Genomic DNA, 21,657 nt, shown 5'->3' with positions numbered 1-21,657 from the left:
AACCCATCCCCAATGCTGCATGTCTCAGTGCCGACTGGTACTGACCTGACTGTATCGCCCAAAGGAACCACCTCATCAGGCCACTGGACTGATAGCTGTAACTGCCCCATTGGGACGAGGGGTTGCAATCACGAACAGGCAGGTATGATGCATCATCAAGAAATAAATTGAAGCGAGGTACTGATCGGCGGGCGCGTCAATATTTGTTAAACATGCTTTGTTGTCCGCGACGCCGCCCAAACGCTGATCTGCAGGGCTGTCCAGTGGCACATCGGTTTCGTAAAATTTGTGCCCGATTCGAACACTCGCGACGCGGGAGGAGAATTTGCAAAACCGCCAACACAACGCTCGCTGCTGCTGACGGCCGCCAAACAGTGATGGCCGCACGATGTTGTCAGATCTCATCGTTCGTCGTCGGGCGATATTGTTCCGTCCCGCAACGGCTGCACGGCAGACACGAAGGGAATCTTGGTATCATGGAACGAGAGGATCCATGTTTTTGGGGATTGACAGCAAGGAAAATAACACCGCCCAATCGCAACGAGCAGCAAATGGTGATGACGAGAAAGCGAAAATGTGGCTTCCATGCCTCGACGCTACTGCAGTCGACCCCGGCATGCATGCAGACGCAGCCCAGGGCTAATAATATTTCCCGCAAGCGTTGCCAGATCGGCAAAAGAGAGAGAGACGTTCAGGCAGAAAACGTCCTGATCTCTCTTATCGCAGCGAGACAACGGCCACAGGGCAAAACAGGGTGAGTGGATGTTGTTTGCTGTTGGCTGGCTGAAGGCGTTGTTCAGATGACTTTGATGATTCAGTGCAATGTACCTGTTTAGATTGGCGGACGAGGGGGGTTCCCTGCCATTGCGGCATGCAGATGAGGCTGGAGAAGAAGTCATGGCTGACGCGGTGGGATGGATGGAAGGGCACAAGGTGCCTGGAGAGAGTACGACCAACATCGTGGCGGGTGTTGCAAGCAGGATGCGATTGCGGGCTACACAGCCAAACAGAGGTAGAGTACCGGTATTTGGGGCCAAGACGAGTAAACGAGAGGTGGTAGTGAGAAAATGGCTATACGCGATCGGCACCGAGACGTTTCACACACCCCAGAGAAAGGACTGCAAAAAGGAACAACAGGGTACGCCGCGGCGCCCAGGTCAGATAAATTATTAGCAGCAGAGCTGTGGCGGGAGGATGTTGCGGTCATACGGTAAGGAAGGAACGATGGCGATGTTGTTGTTGTGTGCAAGAATAATTCCATCTCATGAGGCCTGATCGCAAGCAGGCACGTCTTCGGGTGGTGTATGAGCTCACAGCACAGCACACGAGGAAGACGAAGCAAGCGGCGGCACCGAGAACCCTGATTTGTTTGGAGCTATGCTATTGTTACGAGCGAAAGCGCAGCACAGAGGGGCCAAGACCATGTACCATTCCATGATTAGATACCCGTCTTCCTTCCTCCACAGACAATCAATCAATCAATGCTGCCGCGACGAGAGTCTGAGGTCGCGTTTGGGAGCACGCTCGTGAAACTCTCCTCAAGCGCGCCGACTGTTTCGACGAGTGATGACTTTGCGACTTCCGTATGCGGATAAGGGTGAGTGAGTTGAAGCATCATTCCGGCAGCAACGGCGCGGACGATAATGGAGAAATGGGTTATGTCGGAAACGGGCAGGACGTCTTCGCTGGCTCGTGGATTGGTGAGTCAATGGATGGATGGCGATGCTGGGGGCGAGCTGAAAGTTCGCGCTAGGGCGCCAAGCTCAGCGCCGAGCGGGAGCAGGGGGAGGAGCGTGGTGGGCGCATTAGCGCGCCCTCGCAAATCTGCGTCTGCTAAAAGCGGACGAGGGAGGCTGCAGGGGTGGTGGTTAGCAGCCTCAGCCTCTGCTCACTCGGTCCGCCAGGGGGAACCCGCCCACGCCCATGCCCATGCTTCATATCGCCCACTGGCCAGAAAAGCTCTGACTGCGTCGCTGCTGTTAGTTGGATACCACCAGCGCCAGCAGCAGCAGCAGCAGGTGAGAGTGCTGTGCTCCACTGCGCCTGCTCGTCCACTCACTGACTAGCTTTCCTGGGGCCCAGCATAATCAAGATATCATGGACGAGAAAAGCCCCGTTCGCTCCCCCCCCAGCATTACTACTCCTCTGCTGGTCCTGTGCTGTGCTGCGCTGCGCTGCCGTCAGACGTGCATTTCGTGTATAAGTCATGGACTAGGCCGATCGGCGGCAACCCTTCTCCCACTACACGCGATACGCAGCAGCACGCACGCACGCCCGCCGACTTTCCTGCATTTACTCTTCCATCATTCTTCTTCGTTTCCCACACCTTGGTTCTTCCTGTCGTCTGGCTTTTATCCTGCTTGCTTGCTTGCCTGCTTTGCCAGCTCGCTACCACTCCCACACCGCACCGACGAGGCTCCAGCCTGCTCCATCCAGCGTCTGCCCCATAACCCTGCCATACCGCATTGCATTGCACCCTGCCTGCTTGCTTTCGAGGGTTGGACCTCCCACCCCCACCGCCTTGGTTTCCCATCCACTCACTCGTTACCACTGCCGCTTATCCTGCGTCGTGTATTTGGATGCCAGTCCCCCTCCAACAACAAGTCCCGGTAGCCCTGCCCACCTCTGATTGCTCTTCATTTCTCCGACGACTGTGTTGAGCCCACACCACACTCGCTGCTGCTTGCTACCTTCCCAAACCGCAACCATGGTCTTCTGCACCTACTGCGGCCAGTCCTTCACTCGGGACGAACACCTCGAACGACATATCCTGACCCGTACGTTGGGGACCTCGTCGATGTTATGGTTGTCGATTGCTAACGAACGATCGCAGACACCAATGTCAAGCCCTTCAAATGTTTCACCTGCCATATGTCCTTCGCCAGGAGGTTTGTCGACGAATTCGATCGTTGCAATCGACTACCATACTAACCCTCCATCGATAGGGACCTCCTCCAGCGTCACTACACCGTCCACGGCCGAGACCAGAACCAGCAAGAGATCCCCGCCGCGAATGGCATGATCCCCAAATCCGCAGGACGAACGCCAATCGCCTGCAGCAACTGTGCAAAGACGAAGACAAAGTGTGATAAGAAGTTCCCTTGCTCACGATGCGCGGGGAGGAATCTGAGGTGTACGCTGCGGCCGACAAGGCGAGCGTCGAAGAATGCCAGTAGGGTGGGGATACCTCCAGAGGGTGCAGTTGCCATGCCTCCTGGGATGCAGCAGCCGGGAGGTATCGTTGAGCATGGCAATGTTCAGCAGCCGCAACACCCAAATACCAGTCCTCAGCAACAGCCGCCAGTCATCAAGCCAGCGAGCCCCAAGAACATGACCACGATCCAAGAAGAGAAGACGGCAGCAGCTCCACCTGTCGTTGACGGCCCACCCTCCCAATTCGTCGACCAGCAACCCACCAGCGGTCCAACACCACCCCATAACTTCTCCCCTCCCATGCCCAACGGCTTCGTCAACAACACCCCTCTTTCCGGCTACAATGAATTCAGTAATATGAGCAAAGACAGCTCTGACGCGGGCTCCAGCCCCGACTTCATGCTCGACTGGAGCCAGATGCAGATGCCAATCGGCTACGACGGAATGGTGCAGCCGCACATGTTGATGAACACGACCGATATGCGTTTCGACCCGAACCTACCACTCGCTCCACATAACGACGGGATGCTTACGATAATGCCGGATGTCGCTAATGGCATGGCGCCGCTCATCACTCCCTTGGAGACCCCCAAGATGGAGCGTGCCTTCTCTGACCTCGAACTGGGGAGCTCGGCGGCTGCTTTCCATCCTAATCGACATGCGTCGATGCACTCTATGGCGTCTGTGCATACACCGCCTACGGACCAGAATGACGAGATGCCAGCCATCATTGCATCTCAGGATGCCTGGTCGGTGTTTCGATGCACGCCCATCATGCCTTCGACGGCGTGTCCCAAGACGGCCAAGTTGAATCTGGAACGACTCGAGGAGACGCTTCGAAACCATGAAGGGTGGAGTACCTGGAGCCCACAGTGGCATGAAGACGACCTGGCTGGCGGCGATCACTTGACTGTCATGCAGTTGCATGAGAGCACGAGGGATAAGCTGCTGGCGATCACTCAAAGCTTCCTTCACAAGGCACTGGAGATCCATAGGGAGGGGCATCATACTCACCATACGGCTGGCTCGGGACACCACACCCCTAATTCGTACGGCTCCAACTTCGTCCTGCTGCCACCGGCGCGGGTGCTTGAGTTCTTCCTGAGGTCGTATGCGAATTGCTTCGAGAGGTACTACCCCTTGACCTCGCGCGGAATCCTGGACGCCAACGAGCTGATGCATTGCTACAACGACCGAGCATCAAGCTTATTGGTGCTCATGATGATCGCTCAAGGCGCCATGAACATCCCTTCGACAGAAGCCCGAATGTTGACTGGTGGCTTGACGGAAGCCTGCCGCATCTCACTCTTCGACCTCATTGAGAGGAACATCATCATGTCCGGCGACCCCATCGTCCTTCATGCGGCACTCCTCTTTACGGTGCAAGCAGCGTGGAGCGGCGACAAGTGGCAGATGGACATTGCCATGGGTCAGCGAGGGATGTACTTCGCCATGCTCAGGCATTCGGGAATCCTGGAGAAGCTCACGACGCAGTCCAACACGGTCAACCACCAAGCCAACACCGATCATCTGTGGAGTGAGTGGATCCAGAACGAATCTCGAAGCAGACTCATCTACTCTTGGGTGATGGTCGATCAGGACCTCGCACTCTTCCACGACACGGCACCTCTCTTTAGCGTCACGGAATTTGGAGCTCCAATGCCTGATGCCGATCGGCTTTGGCACGCCAAGAGCGCTGCTGAATGGTCGTCCATATTCGAGCAGGTGCATGAGTTCTCAGGGGGCTACTCGTCCGTCGGATCGGGAGCCAGGCCATTGTCGTTGCGAGACCTCTTCCGCCATTTCTTGGACGACGAGATGATCCCTCTCGGGATTGAGATGACGCCGCTGCAGCTGCGATTGCTCTTGCATCCTCTGCAATCTCTCGTCTGCCAGTACAGCCAGCTGCTGAGCTGCTTCTCCGAGGCAGGCAGCAAGAACGCTCCTCGAGCAGTCAGCGCCTCATCCACACGGAGTCGTCTCCAAGAAGTCCAATCCTTACTCCAGCGATGGTTCGACCTCGCCGAGCGGTACCTCAAAGCCAACCCCATGTGCCCGATGATGCAAACCAACCTCGTCATCTTCCACCTCATCAGCCTCAACGCCGTCACCAACTTCCCTGAAATCGAGCGTCTCGCTCGCAGGGAAGGCTTCGACGGCACCTACCAGCAGCTGGTGTGGATGCACAAGCGCTGCATCACCGACGTCGAGGAAGCCGTCTTCCACTGCGGCCAGGTCTTCCGCCTCATCCGCGCCATGCCGAGAGCCATTCGACCTCCGTGGTGGGCGGGTGCCATCTATCGCGTCGCACTCATCCTGTGGACCGATAGCTTGACGCATAAGGAGACCGTGTCGCCGTCGAACAATGGCATGTTCCCGGTACCAGGCCCTTCATTCGCAATCGACGCTCTGGCGGCCGATCACCCTCTCATCGTACGGTATCTGACCAAGCGTGAGGGTGTTCCCTGTGTCACGAAGCGCGATGGCTCGCAGATGACACTCGACCGGGCGTATCCCGTCCTGCATCACTGCATCGAGGTCATCGATGAGGGCGCCTCGACTCGCTTCTCCGATGGCATCCGTTCGAAACTCGAGCGCTTGTCCAGAGGGTGAGCGACCATCATCGTCCCTCGTGCCATCTACTCATCATCATCCTCGGCGTCGACGGAAACACCATCCATCTTCCATCTTGCTGCGCCAACAGAGTAAGCATCACCACCGATGATGCTCCACTCCATAACGAGACCCACGAAAAGACGAACCGAACCGAACCACCAAAACAGAAGAACCCATATAATGTATTCTGTCTTTTTGTCTTTCTTGCTTGCTTTTGCTTTGTGCTGTTCAACTCTTGTCGATGTTTGTTGATGATATTTGTTTTCTGCTTCGATTGTTACCACGGTATATGGGAGAGGCAGACGTTCTGGATTTTTTGAATTTTCAGGCGGGGTGGTGGTGGCGTTGCTTCCTGCTGGATCCTTCCTTCCTTGTGGGGTCCATTACAGCCGACGACAGGGCTCGAAGATAGACAGACAGGATAGTAGGACGATATCATCGATGACGATTGTTGGAAGTTATGATGATTGGGTTCTTTTCTTTCTGCTGTTGTTCGATGTCGATTGGTGTCGGTTGGGGAGAATATATAATGTGTTTTTCGATCGCTCGCTCGAAGGGGGTTCGCTATCGATTGGTTGGTTGAAGGTCGTTGCTGTTGATGTTAGTGTTGTTTTGCTATGAATGTTAGATATATTCGAATGGATGATGTGTGTTTCGAAAGAGTATGTCCTGGGTCCTAGGTGAGTCGTTCTTTCGTGATCATTCGTTTCAAGTTGTTGATTTCCTTTGGAGCCAGTAGGGTGAGGAAGGAGCGAATTGACGAAGAGGAGGAATGTCCCGTGTTGTATGCTGAATGAACAAGACCATGAAAAGGAGAAGTGACTCTTCGGTTCGAACAAGCATCCCAATCTCAATCGTCGTCCTCCCCAACTCTATCAATCGAGAACCCGAGAGGAAAAGATGTGTCGACGGAACCAAAAGATATCCTTTGTCATGTGATGATCAGGCAAGACGACGAACAAGGGAAAGTCGACGGGATTCCGTAATTCCCAAGGTCCAGGTTGAGGAGGTCCAAACTCCAGAGTAAGTGAGTCCCGTGCAAGAAGACATCGTTCAGTTGAGAGGAAGGAAGAAAATCGCAAACCGACGACGAGCGGGAGGCCGAAGTCTTCTCAATACCAGCGAGCACCAACGCCGACTCTGGCTCTGGCACTACGGCAAGAGCGCACTGTTCTCTTTGTTCGTTTCCAAGGCATGATGTGTCCTTATTAGGCAAGAAATGGGGTAGAAGGGTCGAAGGGGAGGGAGGAATAATGTCTGTGCTTTGTCCGATGTCCGTAGTCCGGGGACGGTTCGTGTGTTCGTGCATGAGTTAAGATGGGGACGGACACGGACATCAGGTAGGCAATCTGTCCTGTCTTGTGACTGCTGAGAGTGGTGTGCTGCTGATTGTTGTTGTTGCGGGTTGCAGACTTTCTGAAAGGTTCGATGAGGATTATGAAAACAAGCAAGGATAAGGCATTCGACTCGCTGTACAACGGACGCCACGGCTGTCGTGGAGAAGAAAGTGGACACAACCTTTTTGGCTTTTGTCCTAGCCTGGGCAAGAACAACCACCGGCTCCTCTGCTAGCAACCACAAATATCCGGAGAATCCTTGTGCTTGCCATCATCGCATGTGTGCTACAGCCTACTACTGAACTCCTGCGTCTCGGGTACTACGTTAGCAAGACCGGATCGAGGATAGGCAAACACCTGAGCCTCCTCAGTAGTCCGGCGTGATGGATCACAAGGCCGTCTGGTCGTGTGATGAACCACTGTCGAGGTGCTTGTTTGGAAGATGGGGGTGGACTACGGCTCTCCTCCATCGCTACCACTTGCCCCAGTTACAGACTGAGACTGGAAATGTGTGCGAAAGAAGCGTGATGTATTGCTGGGGTTGGGGACTTGGTTCGTGTTGTTCAACCAATGTCCGGATACTCGAATCACAAGAATGCAAATGTCCGGTTGGTGTTGCTCGTCTTGCTCGGTGTCGTACAAATGCGGCTCCACCGCTGTCATGCAGGAACGGAGTTGGGATCTTGGAGCAGAGGTTTCAAGCAATTCTCCGTCAAACGACTTACAGTTCTAACAAGCATGCGGAAGAAGGTGATTCCATTGTTCTTCACCTTCTCAAACGACACTTGAAAGGCTTCTTCATGAGATCTTCGTCGCCGAAGACCCCTGAAGAAGACAGTTCTCTGGGACCGGTCTCCGAAGCATGTTCTTCACAATCACCGACCTTGCTGCCGGCTACTGCAACCACGGCACAGAATATACGAGCCATCACAAGCAGCGTCGGACATTCCTTCGCGCTGGCCACGATGCAAACTTGCGCAGACCATCGTGCTGTGCCGTTCTCATGTCACGGACTGCCATGATATCTTTTCTTCAACAGTCGAATATGCCGAACTGTGCGACCTCGAGAAAGCCGAGACAAGACGATCGTGGCAGAAAGCTTCTGGAGCGGCGGTCAGACCCTTCCGAACTTTCTTGCAAACGGCGTGCAATGTGAGGGGTCTGGGGTAATGGTGATGGACGGGCGAGGGGGAAAGCCGAAAATACATATATCGATAGACGCCTCTTGCAATCTGCCTGTTGATGCCTGGGCCCACGCGTAACAGGAGACGGTCGCAAAAAGAACTCACCGCTCCTCGATGGATGAATGTCTTCTTGTTTTGGCATGTGTTGTTCCTCCCTTGTTATTAGCCTGTCAAGCTGGCGTGTCGCCCTCCTGAAAGATCTACACAGCCTCCTGAGAGAAGTACCACAGTCGGAGCCGCGAACATGATGCGGTGAGACGCTCTCGGGGCCTTTTTGAGGTATTTTAACAGCAAGTTCTCCAAGGCGTCCATCAACTCGGTGCCGAAGATGAGACTCTTGAACCGAAAAATCTGGCGAACGGTGTGGCATAGGGAGAAATTGAGCGCTCACCGCCCTGAAATTGTTGACAGTCTGGAAGAGAAGAAGTCTGAAGCCATGTGGGAGTTTAACTTTCAGGGAGTGGGGGGCGCGTCTACACCGTTCCTCCAGCAACTCTGTTTTGGCTGCTCTGTGTCAATCAGATTTTCACCGCTTTGTTGGTGATCACCATCCATTGCAGTGACAGCTGTCGACCACGCTCTCATCGCTATGTTCTGACAGTCATGATGGCAACGACTCCCACGACACACTCCTCTCAAGTCCGTGAATATAAGTACGCTCGGACATTGCGGGGGATGTCCGTCCAGATCGATATTGCGCAAAGCAGCGAACGCGCGAGATGCGACTAGGCCGAAACAGGGGCCGCCAATCCGCACTAGTCGACCTGTTCCTGCATGCAGGGGAGTGGGAAAGTGTAAAAGTAGAAACCGGCCGGCGCGCCGACAGCAACACCTCGACGTGTCGATTTGCTGCTCGCGCCTTCGCCTTTACGCCAGCTGCCGAAGCGTGAGCTGCGTGCACAGGGGCAGAGCTGTCTGTCGGTTTGAGTTGGGCGAACAGCAGCGACGACTCCTGGTCCCAAGGGCCGAGACGGGCGCGAATTGTGGAGCCGGGAGGGGAGATGTGTCGTGTGTGCGAGTCTCCGTCGAGCTCTCGCTGACGGACGGCGACGGCAGCAAGCTCCTGGGTCGAGCTGCCCCCCGAATCCCAATGGCGGTGGGCGAGGAGTGCATAGATATATAGATACTCCCTCCCTCCTGGCATGAGCAAAGATGTCCAACAAAGAACAAAACAGACTCTCTGTCGATCCCCTCGGTGCTATCGCCAAGTACAACTCGCTCAAAGCTCACTTCCTCAACCCATCTACTCCAACAATCATGTCTGCTCAGGCTGTCGAGACCTCCCGCCTTGATGGCAAGGTCGCCCTCGTCACTGGCTCCGGCCGTGGTATCGGTGCTTCCATGGCCACCGAGCTCGCCCGCCGCGGTGCCAAGGTCGTTGTCAACTACGCCAACTCCGCCGACGCTGCCAACAAGGTCGTCGACGCCATCAAGAAGAACGGTGGCGATGCCATCGCCCTCAAGGCCGACGTCGGTGACGTCGCCCAGACCAAGCGTCTAATGGACCAGGCCGTTGAGCACTACGGCCAGCTCGACATTGTCTGCTCCAACTCTGGTGTCGTCTCCTTCGGCCACTTGAAGGATGTCACCGAGGAGGAATTCGACCGTGTCTTCCGCATCAACACCCGTGGCCAGTTCTTCGTCGCCCGCGAGGCCTACAAGCACCTTTCCGTTGGTGGCCGCATCATCCTGATGGGCTCCATCACCGGTCAGGCCAAGGGTGTCCCCAAGCACACCGTCTACTCTGGCTCCAAGGGTGCCATTGAGACCTTCGTCCGCTGCATGGCCATCGACTGCGGTGACAAGAAGATCACCGTCAACTGTGTTGCCCCAGGTGGCATCAAGACCGACATGTACCACGCCGTCTGCCGTGAGTACATCCCAGGTGGTGAGAAGCTCTCCGACGATCAGGTCGACGAGGTAAGAACAAGATCTCTCTGGACGACGTGAACAATCTGCTGACTTACCTCCAACAGTACGCGAAGACCTGGTCCCCAATGCAGCGTGTCGGTCAGCCAATCGACATTGCCCGCGTTGTTTGCTTCCTCGCCTCCCAGGACGGCGAGTGGGTCAACGGCAAGGTCATTGGCATTGACGGTGCCGCCTGCATGTAAATGCTGAATCACCCGCCATCGATTACCAAACCGACCCACCTGATACAGCTTACCTACATCGAAGCAAGATGTGGAAGCAATTTGGATACCTGATATGAGCGAGATTTCCTTTGTTGCAGAAATGAGTTCGGATAGCGAGATCAAAAGAGGCATGAATGCGATTGGCAAGGAAGAGATCGGATGGGGTTTGGCGCACCTTGTTTGCGGACGAACTTCGTAAAAGATACCATCTGTTAGGGCACGGAAGGATACAGGAGCATGCAATTGCCATGGTTAGACGCCCGAATTCAAGTGCTGAATGGCCGTTGTACTGTAGCAGGGAGAAAGTTAGTCACCACGAATAGACAGACTTCTTCATCCTTCAGTCAACTCGTGTTCTTGTTGATTCCAAACCCAAGCTGTGATCCCAAACTTTCTGAAGATCGACAGCCTATTGAAGGAACACAATGGTTAGAATGCGACCCCACGTCGTGTTCCCCTTCAGCCCCAGGATCTGGACTGTTCAACCTCGAGTTCGCAAACTTGTTCCAGGTCAACCTGCGTTCGTCCGAAAGCTTCCTCTATCTCCAGGACCTGGAAACTTTGTCGCGGATCCGAATTAGTCGATGACGCCCATACTTGTTCACCGTTCCTGCATGGTGAAAGTTCATTGATTTCCTCAAATCATGAATCGTTCATGCATGCTTCGGAAGAGATGGCGAGGACTCCGAAAGCAAGGTTGGCATTCGAGAGACTTTCGACGCTAAAGTGTCTTATCGGACGCACTTGCGCGTGGCGGCAAGATCGATGGCCCAACCTTGCGACAATCCTCGAGCACTTCGTGCACATCGCGCGCTACGGACAATTGATGATGCCTGTTGATTAAAGAATCGATAGTTCGATCCTGTTGTGCGTCGGTACCACGGCAGGACTGCATGGGAGGCGCTCGAGTTTCAGGTATCGATCTTCGAAATCGCTATGCCTTTGTGCGACAATGGTTGTCGTCATGAGGACAACATGCTTTACTCCGTTGGATGCATTGCATATGTTGTGTTGAGCTGCTGCTGGTGAGGTTGTGATAGATGGCACACCAGCAGAGATCCACCTTGCATGTGAAAGACGCCATGGCGAAGGTATGGCTTATTGATTTCAAGTCCAGTGGTAGGGCTGACTTTCAGAACCCAGCAAGAAGGTCGTCGAGGTTGCGCCGTTTGCTGGCCTTGAGCTTACGCCTCTTCGTCGGCTGCTCGACACCATCACGGCCCTTGTCGACTTCGGCTTTCGACGGAGGTGCAGGTCCTACCCATTCCCAGTCCCTCTTGAAGCAGAGAAGCTCGTCGCAGCTGAATATTCCGCCGTGTGGGGCGCCGCAACGTACCTGCAAGCGTGGAAGATCTCCTGCAACGTTGAGATCTTCTTGTTTCTTCACGAATGACAGCACACAGTCACTCCAGTAACAACGGCTGCGCTCATCATCGCTGCGAGCTCGTAGCCACTTGCGCGCATGACGAAGGAATTTTGACCTGCTGATAATCAACACTCAGATCGGAAGGAGGGAGGATGCACGTACTTCTCTCTTCCATGCCATCCGTAAGCATCTGCTTGCAACTCCAGGGGACCTTGATCAGATGTCGTTCGAAGCGCGAACGTGTCCAAGGCAGGGAAGGCATTCAGGTAGTGAAAGGTCCACGTCGAGAGAGGCCTCGAAACATCCAGAAACATCATTTGCAAGACACCAAAGGCTTTGCACCCCTTGGCTGACGCAGCCCAGGCACGAATGATATTGTCAACAGGGAAAGGCTCCTGATGCGGTCCAACTCGAAGGTACAGAGTCCGCAAACTCGTCAAGTCCGCTAGTTTCGTCAATTCCGACGTGGAAAGTTGTATTGTCTCCAAGCTCAGGTGAGTGACCCAGCTCAGCGACGGGCTGCTGATGAGTGGCATAATAGCTCCAAGGTCCAATGGATTGCAATTTGAACAGCCTGCTGTCACGGTCTTCGAATGCCTGTTGCTGAAGTGACCAGACCTGGCTAGGTGTTTCCATAAGATGAAGCTACTCGAAGAGCTGCACGGTCTTAGTATTCGAAACTCGGAAAATGGCCCGTCAATACTTACGAGCGGACTGCGGCATTCCAGATGCGGCCAAGCAATGTACCGGGAATGTGCTTCAGAGCGTCCATCTCCAGACAGTCCACTTTGGCTAGTAACAAACGCAACGCCGTATCATACAAGGTATTCGTGCCTTTCTTGGTGCTGGTAGAGGAGGAGTTGAGGTGGCTTGAGCGGGCCAGGAGCTCGGCCATGCATTGTGTTTTGTGCTTGTGTTGGACCGTCTCGTCGAATACCAGCCCGCTTTCCCAGTCGTACGGCATCTTGCGTGCCGAGGGCACTTTGTGCTGAGAAGGCAAGAAGTCCGTCGTTCAACCCATGCGTTATCGTGCAGACATTTGTTGATGACTCTCTGCTTGTTCGACGCGTGAAGTGCATGTGGTAGTGTTGACGCGATTTCAGTAGCGCCAGTAGCCGATTATGTAATACAACTCTTTTGACTCTTTTAGGCTCTCCGAGAAACACGCTTTATCTGATCAATTAAAAATCTCAGAGAATTCTGGGGTGCTCTGAGCTTCTAGCATAGGTACCTGGTACCGTGACCTGAGCATTGCGACCAATTTAGCAGATGATCAGAAAGGTGCCTGTGTGGCCGATATCACATGATTGTCGTTGAGTCTCAGATGTTGTTGCGGTAGTCGGCTTGTCGGCTATTCTAGTGCGTGCAAATACGAGGTACTTCAGCTTCTACCGCCCACGAACATGAGCTGCACATTGGTTCGCTTTCGAATCGATCAGCTGAGCCATGCCACAGGGCGGCATCGATCATGCATTTCAACTTCTGTAGCCGTTCCGCTCAGAGTGCGCTGTCATAGACATACGACGAACGAGTTCGAGCTTCCTCGTCTGAAAACCATCACCATGAATCAGGACTACTCTGGAACCGCCTGCGCTGTCGAGCGACGTTCAATCAGCCGAGGCGACCCAAGATGGCTCCAGATCGTGTACCGTAATTCCCAAGCATACTTGGACTTGATCAGAGCCAGCCCTCGAGGGCTGAAAACATGGATTCCATTCGCAATAATGTATGGACTTGGCTCGGCAGCGATTAGGCTGAGCGACTTTGGCAGCCGAACCGTCGAATTCATCAAACACCCGAGCGTCAGTGGCTTCTTCGGTCCAGTGCTTTCCCTACTTGGCTGGCTCTTTCTTCTCGAGGGGGGTTTCGTGGTTTTGATGGCATTGTGGCAGGCGATCTTCGCCGGGTCGAATTCCCCGTTTCGAGCAAACAAGCAAGCAGCGGATGCCGCACGGAGCGCAGAAGAGAACCAAAGCATCACACCTCTTGATGAAAGAGAAGGCGAAGCCACTGAAGAGACAGCGCAGCCTGCTGTTGATGATCATGGCAATGCCGACCAGCCAGACAGACCATGGGGACGAGGACCAATAGCTTGGATTTGTGGGTGCATGGTTGTCTCTCAAATTGCTATGATTCTCGGCTTCTTCTTACCAGTCATTGTGCTGATGGATCTTAAGAGATGGGGCGGTGACTCGCAGAACGAGTTTGGGGTCTTTGACTTTGTCTTTCTGCTGTCCTTGCTGCTCGCTCTGGTTTTGGCGACGGAGTTTCTCGCTTGGGCTCTGTTCTTTGTACTCATCACTATTGGCGATATCGTGTTAGATCCAGGAGCACCCAGGGTACAGGACTGATATGTCAGGAGCAGATCTTGATAAGATGTTTTGAATATACATATTATACGTGTGGCAGAGTTGCCGATTGTTGTTGTCACAGGAGGCTCTCAATCAAACTTCGGCGGACCCATCCCCGCTTCAAAGCTCTCCACGTGATCACTTTGAGCGACGTCGGAACCGATGGATATGTGCTCAATTGCTTCTCATACCATCTCTGTCTCTGCTATATCTTGATCTGGCACAGGTACGATGTGCCTCAGGACGCCGTCAGCTGCGAAATGATCGCCAAGAAACCGTCCGTCCTCCTCGCCGCTTGCAACACCCTTCAATCGATTCCTACAGCCTCACAATCGACGACGTCATCATGGCAAAGAGGCACACGACCATCTCGAGGTGCAGCGAAGAAGGCAAAAGGATACGCTACCATTGCGGGAGATGAGAGGCACAGTCACGAACAGCCTGAACGTCAAGAGAATGGACATGTCTGGCCGGAAACACCCAAAGGACGAGCCAGTCCGACTCCGTATCAGATCTTTGACCTGAAGCAAAATGGTGTTTATAGTAAGGCGAGGTACTACCAGCTTGTCAAAATGTATCATCCAGACTTGAATGGGTGTGCTAGCCATGGTATCTCAGACAAAGTCAAGATGGAGAGATACCGTCTCATTGTCTCGGCTCATACGATCCTGTCCGACCCAGCCAAGCGCAGTGCGTATGATCGCTTCGGTGCAGGCTGGGATGGAAGAGCAGAGACTGGAGAACGATCTTCATCATCACACCCTGCAGGTCCATTCAGTCATAGCTACGGAAATCCAAACGACCCAATATGGAACAATGCGACCTGGGAAGATTGGGAACGATTTTACCAACGACGAGAAGGGACCTACCCTGAAAAGCGAGCACCCGTATATATGGCCAACTCATACTTCCTGGCGTTGATCGTGGCATTGGCGATAATGGGCAGCTCGTTGAATGTCAATCGCGCGAAAGATGCTGGACATTATATCGTGGAGCAGCGGGACATTGTACATGATAGAGCTGCAAAAGAGCTGAGGAGGGTGAGGCAGGAAGCGTCGACGTTATCGTCGAGACAGGATAAGATAGACTTCTTTGTGCGGCAAAGAGAGGCTACGTTGGCCACGACAGGCGATTATGAAAGCCTTCGGGAGGAAAGGGCGAACAGGATACTTGCAGACCGAGAAGTCTGTCGGAGCGAAGGCACAAGCCAGCAGGATGGCGAACGATCGCCTTAATATCAGCTTCACAATAAGAGTTGAAAGTCAGAGTCGGGTCAGGGTGTGGCTAAGATTCTTTGCCAACATGATGCGGCATTGAAGCATTGACTTCACATAACAGATACCCACGCAAGTGTTGCGTACATACGATTTCATGGAAATAGACACTTCCCACTGTTCAAGCTACACTTCCGCGTCGCGAAGACATTGTGCCAGATATCAGACACAGTAGCAGATCCCGTTACCTCGAATAAGTACAGAGGACAAATTGAAAGGGCGTGCTGACTGGTTGTGGCGACAACAATGGCCAAATATCCGTACGGCTGTTTAGCTCATAGCGTCTTTTCATTCTCATCCTTTCATGTGATTGCCAAGACGGCTTATCCCTGGTCGCAGCTTCTACAACCCCCACTAGGGGCGTTTGCTACAAACGACCACGCTTCTGACCTGCGCAGGAACCTCTCCATCCGCCAAATCGCCGTTACAAAGTCTGCACCGCTTGATAGAGGTTCTACCGAACCCTAACATGGCTACACCAAAGATGCACGGCATCACTCGCGCCAGCCTGGCTTCGCTGGACCTGCCGAAAGATGCGCGCATCACCGACGTTAAGCATTTGGCCTCCTACAACTGGATTCGAGCTCCGTCACCCACTATCGCTGTGCCCGGCAGCCCTGCTGCATGGTCCAACATCAAACAACCCAAGCAAGTCTGCAAAAACAGTGGCCTCATCTACATTGCTCAAAATGCCGCCCGCCATCCAGACTATCCCCTCGAGCCACTCTTCCGCGCTGTGGACATGGAGAAGCCTGGCTTCGACATGCGCTCCGTTGACATCGTGAGCGACCGCAACAACATCCGAAAGCTGCTATCCTTCATCGACCCCAGCACGGCGAAGAGCGGCCTTGAGCCTTTCACGATCAAGGTCGAGGTAGCAGGTCAGACTGTTATCCTCAACCGTTACGAGACGCTTGTGAAGGAGTTTCTCGGACCAAACGATTTCAGAGGCTTTGGTCACGAGTTTGAGAAGGCGTTTACCAAGGATGAGGTTGCTGGAAGCACCGGCCATCACAGGATCATCAACTATCGCTTCAATGATCTGAACGTGGTCATTCGACATGAGACTGACGGATACGTGCGAGCTGCTAGCGGCGACGACAATGACGACGACATCGCAAGCATGCTGGACGATCTATCGCTCGACACGCGCGGTGACAAGCCATCACCAGTGTCAATTCTCAGTTCCAAATTGACAATCAAGAAAGCGGGCAAAGAAGTGTCCCTGGCTTCCACTCTCGAGATCAAGACCCGAGTCGCCCACAAGCCGTTACCGATGGATGAAGTGGCCACCCAGCTGCGGATCTCTTAGACCCCTAAGCTCGTTCGAGCTTATCATGTCAAGGGCGTTTTCCAGGTTCCAACGGTGGAGGACACCACCGCTGTGATCAAGAGCTGGGAGACCAAGAACCAGAAATCGCTGGGCTTGCTTGCAACCCTGATGAGGAAGATTGTTGATGTTGTGGCACCACTTGGACGTGCTACGATCAAGTACAATGAAGGAAGTGGTCGGCTGGAGATCTGCAAGACGGAGGCGAAGGACATGCTGCCCCGAGATGTTTACATGAGGTGGAACAAGACCGACCCAGACCAGGCGGCGGCGAGTGACGGCGTCGCGGTCGGTAGCGATGTTGCTGACGTGGCCGATGACTGTGCCTCGAAGGTAAGTCACCATCCACAATTGTCAGAACTTGACATTGACACTGTGCAGGACAAGTCGGACATCGAGTCAAAGAAGCATGAGACTACACTCAAATAAGGAAAGGCATGAGACAGCACTATGAACGATACCGGCGGATAGCTTAAGTCAAAAGCATTGCAAGTGTATGGAGAAAATCGCAATGGCTAGAAGAACCACGAGGCCGATGGCCTTGTTAGCAGTAGAAACTTCTCCCACGCGGTCGCTAGTAGCCGCTTGAAATTCACGATTGACACATACTCGAAGCTCAATACCCGATGTTCCAGACCTCCTTCCATATAAACATACTCACTAAAGTGCATTGCAAGTGAATGTCCAAGCCAGAACTCACCAATAAGGGAGCTGAAAGTCACCCGCGCTACTCCGCATGTGGAAGGTACAGCTCGCGCTAGCAAAACCACCTGCTAGTCGCTTAGACAAAATGGAAAAGCTAGTACGAACAAGGAAGGTGCAGGGCATCTATCCTATGATGCGCTGAGACCACAATGCGTGGGCTTTCTCAGGTGCCTTGGCCCCTGGGGCACATATAGAGATAACTCTGCTGACTCCATTCGGATACAACATTGGATACCGCAGAGCCAGCACGCCGCCGATGCTACAGCCGATGATGGCGTATAGAGAGTCTTGACAGCCTCTTGCGGCGACAATATCTCTCATATGCCGTGCGATGTCATCCATGTGAAGTGGTCCATGCTCGGGTTGCGGTGGTGGAGATTCGCATGACCTATGTGGTCGAAACGAAGAGTACTGTAGCCTGCTTCATGAAGGGCCTTGACGGTGGAACCCCACATATTGAGATTCGACATCAAGGCATGGACTAAGAGCACACATCGTTTGGGCGAGGTCGCTGTGGGGGGATGCTCAAGGAGTGTAGTAGGTTCTTCCATCAATCTTCAACGTTGCTGCGTCCGCCATGACGAAATTTATCTCTGAGTCGCATATAAATGGGCTGATTGATCCAAATTTGATTCAGGAAGAACGGAAGCGAGGTCATGTCGATCGTTCTGGCGAGGTGAAGTTGACAGTACTTATCGATATAGTCCGCCGTAAACATGGGATACGGCGTACCAAAACGCCTCGGCTACGACTTGCCCGACAAAGCTCCTCCTTCACGCAGGAACAACACCGCAACGACATCATCCAGATCATCCTCCGGCTAAATTGGATCGCTGGTTTATCTACTTCAAGCTCCACCGCTCCCCGCTCCATAGTGTCAAGCAGCGTTGCGACTGCGACTCTACGGTTACACTCTCGCGAAGGAACCTATCGTGACTATCAGTCTCACTACTCAATGGCAAGGTTGTAAGTTGACTGACGTCTCTCATCTCTTCTTTGCCATCTCGTCTGTGGAGACTCCTGCAAAGATGAATTTCCTACGCCTTGGTCTGACACCATGGCTCCTGTTCTTGTCTCCTATATTCTGCTTTCAGGCTTCAGAAGGAGATGCTGCCCTTGTCTCTCACTCGAACAAAACAGCCTTCATCGAATCCCTCGTCTCTCAGATGACCGTCCCCGAAATGGCCCTTCAGCTTTACCTTTTCTTCGCCGACGACGCTGTTGGCCCCAATAGCACCAACGAGCTCTACGACCACGCCCTGCAACTCGCTCCATCTGCTGGCATCGGCATCATCCACGACTGGTATACGCTCAACAAGACCCAAGTCAACTCTCTCACAGCACTGAACCTGGAGAAATCTCGCCTGAAGATCCCCTTTCTGCACTTAGCCGAGTGCCTGCATGGCGTGGGGAGTTTCAAGCAGAGTATGTTCCCGCAGAGCATTGGCCTGGCTGCAACGTGGGATGTGGATTTGGTGCATAGAGTCGCGCGGGCTATTGCGAAGGAGGCGAGGAGTATTGGAATTCATGCTTGTCTTTCGCCCGTTTTGGATGTTTGTAAAGACAGTCGATGGGGGCGGTGTCAAGGTCGGTGAATGAAACGTCCGAAACGACGTGTGTTTGTACTAATCATTTGAGTACAGAGGACTGGGGAGAAGACCACATCCTCACCAGCCACCTCGGCGTTGCATATGCGTCTGGACTTTCCAAGAACAGCTCTTGGGGTGAACCCGACGCTGTAGTCCCAGTAATGAAGCACTTCGCTGCCCACGGTGCGCCTCAAGGTGGACTCAATGCTGCTCCTTGGATGGGCCACGGCAACCGCGAAGTCCTGCAAAACCTTCTCACTCCGTTCAAGGCTGCAGTCGAACTTGGAGGTGCCAGGGGTGTTCTGATGGCGTACTCAGAATTAGATGATGTTCCTTCGCATGTCAACCCCATGTTGTACGGTGCTTTGGAAGATTGGGAATATGATGGGTTTGTGATAGCGGATGATACTGGTAAGAAGCTCATTAACCTGCACCCCGTCACTTGCTGATGAATTGAGCAGGCATGTCCGAGCTGGAAGAAGTCCATAGAGTCGCTTCATCTCCCGCCGATGCCATCGGACAGTGGTACAACGCGGGAGGCATGATCTCCTACTACGACTACCCCCTAGAGACATTTCTCAATGTGAGCAAACAGTCTACATTTCCAACCTCAGCTGACGATGTCCGCAGTCAACAGTCGACCTCGTCAAAAACCACACCGTGTCCCTTTCAACCCTCAAGCAAAAGATGCGCCGCATCCTGGGAGTCAAATACGACCTCGGCCTCTTCTCCAACCCATACATCCCAGACGACACCGACCCAGAAGCAATCGTAGAAGATCACATCCCACTAACGCTCGAAGCTGCCCACAAAAGCATAGTCCTGATGGAAAACCGCAACTCCACCCTCCCCTTGAAAGCCAACTCTAAAGAGAAGATTGCTCTTGTTGGCCCCTACAGCGATATTCTCAACTACGGCGACTACGCAGGCCAATTTGGGCAATACCCCGTTGCACACTCTTCGACCCTTCGAGAAGGTATATTAAACTCGCTCAAAGCTACCAACTCCAACATCGAACTCGTAACCGCCTGGGGAGCCAACACCTGGCTCCACAACGCACAATACCCCATCGCAGGCTACCATCTCTCCACACCAAACGGCACCACAGGCGGTCTCCAAGCAACCTATTTCGCCGGCCCAAACTTCACTGAGCCGCTAGTGAACAAGACAGAAGTCCCCGTCCGCGACTGGGGTCTCTACCCACCGCCCGGCCTGCCCTCAAACAACTTCTCCGCGGTGTGGGAAGGCACACTGCACGTCCCCGTCGACATTGAAACGCAAGGCTGGCTCGGCGTGGGAATTTCCTGGAACGCCACAGCAAACCTCTACATCGACGACGCTCTGCACGTCCACGTCCCATTGACGACCACAGGAAACCTCCTCTCAAACATCCCTGGCCGCGCATACACCCTCGTGAACTCGACCCTCCCACCGCCAGGTTCCGAGCCTTTCACCTTCAAACCCAGCGCAACCCACAAACTCCGCCTCGAATTCCAATCCTGGAACCTCTACCAAAAAATCGCCAACCAAAACTCCCTCAACGCCGAAGTCCTCCTCTTCTGGAACCTCGTCTCGCCCTCCTCCTCTTCCTCTTCCAACAGCACCAACACCACAACATCCGCCCTCTCCCAAGCCCTCCAACTAGCCTCCACAGCCGACAAAATCATCCTCCCCCTAGGAGCAAACTGGAACTCCGACGGCGAATCCGGCGACCGCGCCACAATGGGCCTCTCCCCCAACCAAACCGCCCTGGCCCACTACATCCTCTCCCTGAACAAACCCACCATCCTCCTCCTCTCCGGCGGCCGCCCCTTCGCTCTCCCAGAACTCTACAACCACACCTCCACCGCCGCCGTCCTCTCCACCTGGTTCGGCGGCCAGAGCGCCGGGCAAGCCGTCGCGGATGTATTATTCGGAACTTTCAACCCCGGCGGACGCCTACCGCTAAGCGTCCCTAGGGATGTAGGCCAGATGCCGATTTTCTACAACTATAAACCCACCACGCATCAGGCCGCGTACGTTGATCTCGATCCGAGTCCCGCGTATCCCTTCGGATACGGATTGTCTTACTCGAATTTCACGCTGGGCAACTTCACCGCTTCCTCTGGGAACGGATCCTTCACGCCCTCAACGCCCCTCCTCTCCTTCACCCTCCGCCTAACCAACACATCCCCTACACCAGGAAGCTATACCCCGCAGATCTACCTCCTCGGCCGCGTCTCGAGTATCACGCAACCAGTGAAGCAACTCGTGGCTTTTCAACGCGTCTATTTGGAAGGAGGGGAGAGCAGGCAGATCACGTTGGAGGTTGATGTGGATCGGTATCTCAAGATCCTCAATCGGGTGAATGAGTGGGTGGTGGAGGGGGGGGAGTATACGTTTGCGATGTTGGAGGATGGGGGGATGTGGGCGGATACGGGGAGGAATGTTAGTTTGAGGTGTGTTTGATGATGATGATGGATAACATGTGGGATGGGGTGAGGATAGTTTGGGATGTGTTTAAAGTGTTTTTTATACATTCTTGAATAAAAGGCGGGTCTTCGCTCCTGATCTGACTCTGACCGACTTCGGGTATCTTAAAACAACCTCTTCTTTCCTCGAGTTCCACTCCACTTAT

The 21,657-nt window shown here is 53.8% G+C and overlaps 7 protein-coding genes across 7 annotated transcripts; 6 read left to right on the top strand and 1 right to left on the bottom strand.

The window, feature by feature from the left end:
* Nucleotides 1-2,707: 2,707 nt before the first annotated feature.
* Nucleotides 2,708-5,766, top strand: M409DRAFT_19479 (uncharacterized protein; the record flags this gene model as incomplete). Its single annotated transcript, XM_033804955.1, has 3 exons — nucleotides 2,708-2,777; nucleotides 2,834-2,888; nucleotides 2,946-5,766. 3 exons carry the CDS (start codon nucleotides 2,708-2,710, stop codon nucleotides 5,764-5,766), a joined length of 2,946 nt encoding a protein of 981 aa, XP_033671553.1.
* A 3,676-nt stretch (nucleotides 5,767-9,442) lies between these two features.
* On the top strand, nucleotides 9,443-10,404 carry M409DRAFT_19478 (uncharacterized protein; the record flags this gene model as incomplete). Its single annotated transcript, XM_033804954.1, has 2 exons — nucleotides 9,443-10,210; nucleotides 10,267-10,404. The coding sequence occupies 2 exons, from the start codon at nucleotides 9,443-9,445 to the stop codon at nucleotides 10,402-10,404; spliced, it is 906 nt and encodes a 301-aa protein (XP_033671552.1).
* Nucleotides 10,405-11,557: 1,153 nt separating this feature from the next.
* Nucleotides 11,558-12,755, bottom strand: M409DRAFT_19477 (uncharacterized protein; the record flags this gene model as incomplete). Its single annotated transcript, XM_033804953.1, has 3 exons — nucleotides 11,558-11,906; nucleotides 11,954-12,448; nucleotides 12,499-12,755. 3 exons carry the CDS (start codon nucleotides 12,753-12,755, stop codon nucleotides 11,558-11,560), a joined length of 1,101 nt encoding a protein of 366 aa, XP_033671551.1.
* A 598-nt stretch (nucleotides 12,756-13,353) lies between these two features.
* Nucleotides 13,354-14,142, top strand: M409DRAFT_19476 (uncharacterized protein; the record flags this gene model as incomplete). Its single annotated transcript, XM_033804952.1, has 1 exon — nucleotides 13,354-14,142. One exon carries the CDS (start codon nucleotides 13,354-13,356, stop codon nucleotides 14,140-14,142), a length of 789 nt encoding a protein of 262 aa, XP_033671550.1.
* A 260-nt stretch (nucleotides 14,143-14,402) lies between these two features.
* Nucleotides 14,403-15,377, top strand: M409DRAFT_64314 (uncharacterized protein; the record flags this gene model as incomplete). Its single annotated transcript, XM_033816020.1, has 1 exon — nucleotides 14,403-15,377. The coding sequence occupies one exon, from the start codon at nucleotides 14,403-14,405 to the stop codon at nucleotides 15,375-15,377; it is 975 nt and encodes a 324-aa protein (XP_033671549.1).
* Nucleotides 15,378-15,885: 508 nt separating this feature from the next.
* Nucleotides 15,886-17,175, top strand: M409DRAFT_19474 (uncharacterized protein; the record flags this gene model as incomplete). Its single annotated transcript, XM_033804951.1, has 3 exons — nucleotides 15,886-16,701; nucleotides 16,762-17,079; nucleotides 17,128-17,175. The coding sequence occupies 3 exons, from the start codon at nucleotides 15,886-15,888 to the stop codon at nucleotides 17,173-17,175; spliced, it is 1,182 nt and encodes a 393-aa protein (XP_033671548.1).
* A 1,304-nt stretch (nucleotides 17,176-18,479) lies between these two features.
* M409DRAFT_64313 (glycoside hydrolase family 3 protein) lies at nucleotides 18,480-21,488 on the top strand (the record flags this gene model as incomplete). The annotated part of the gene is made up of 5 exons (XM_033816019.1): nucleotides 18,480-18,498; nucleotides 18,553-19,038; nucleotides 19,095-19,451; nucleotides 19,502-19,623; nucleotides 19,671-21,488. The coding sequence occupies 5 exons, from the start codon at nucleotides 18,480-18,482 to the stop codon at nucleotides 21,486-21,488; spliced, it is 2,802 nt and encodes a 933-aa protein (XP_033671547.1).
* Between the last annotated feature and the right edge of the window lie 169 nt (nucleotides 21,489-21,657).

Source organism: Zasmidium cellare (genome assembly GCF_010093935.1).
Source record: "Zasmidium cellare ATCC 36951 unplaced genomic scaffold M409scaffold_7, whole genome shotgun sequence".
In the NCBI taxonomy this organism is placed as follows: Eukaryota; Fungi; Ascomycota; class Dothideomycetes; order Mycosphaerellales; family Mycosphaerellaceae; genus Zasmidium; species Zasmidium cellare.
The sequence above is the reverse complement of the archived record's forward strand: the minus strand, read 5'-3'. Positions and strand labels throughout refer to the sequence as shown.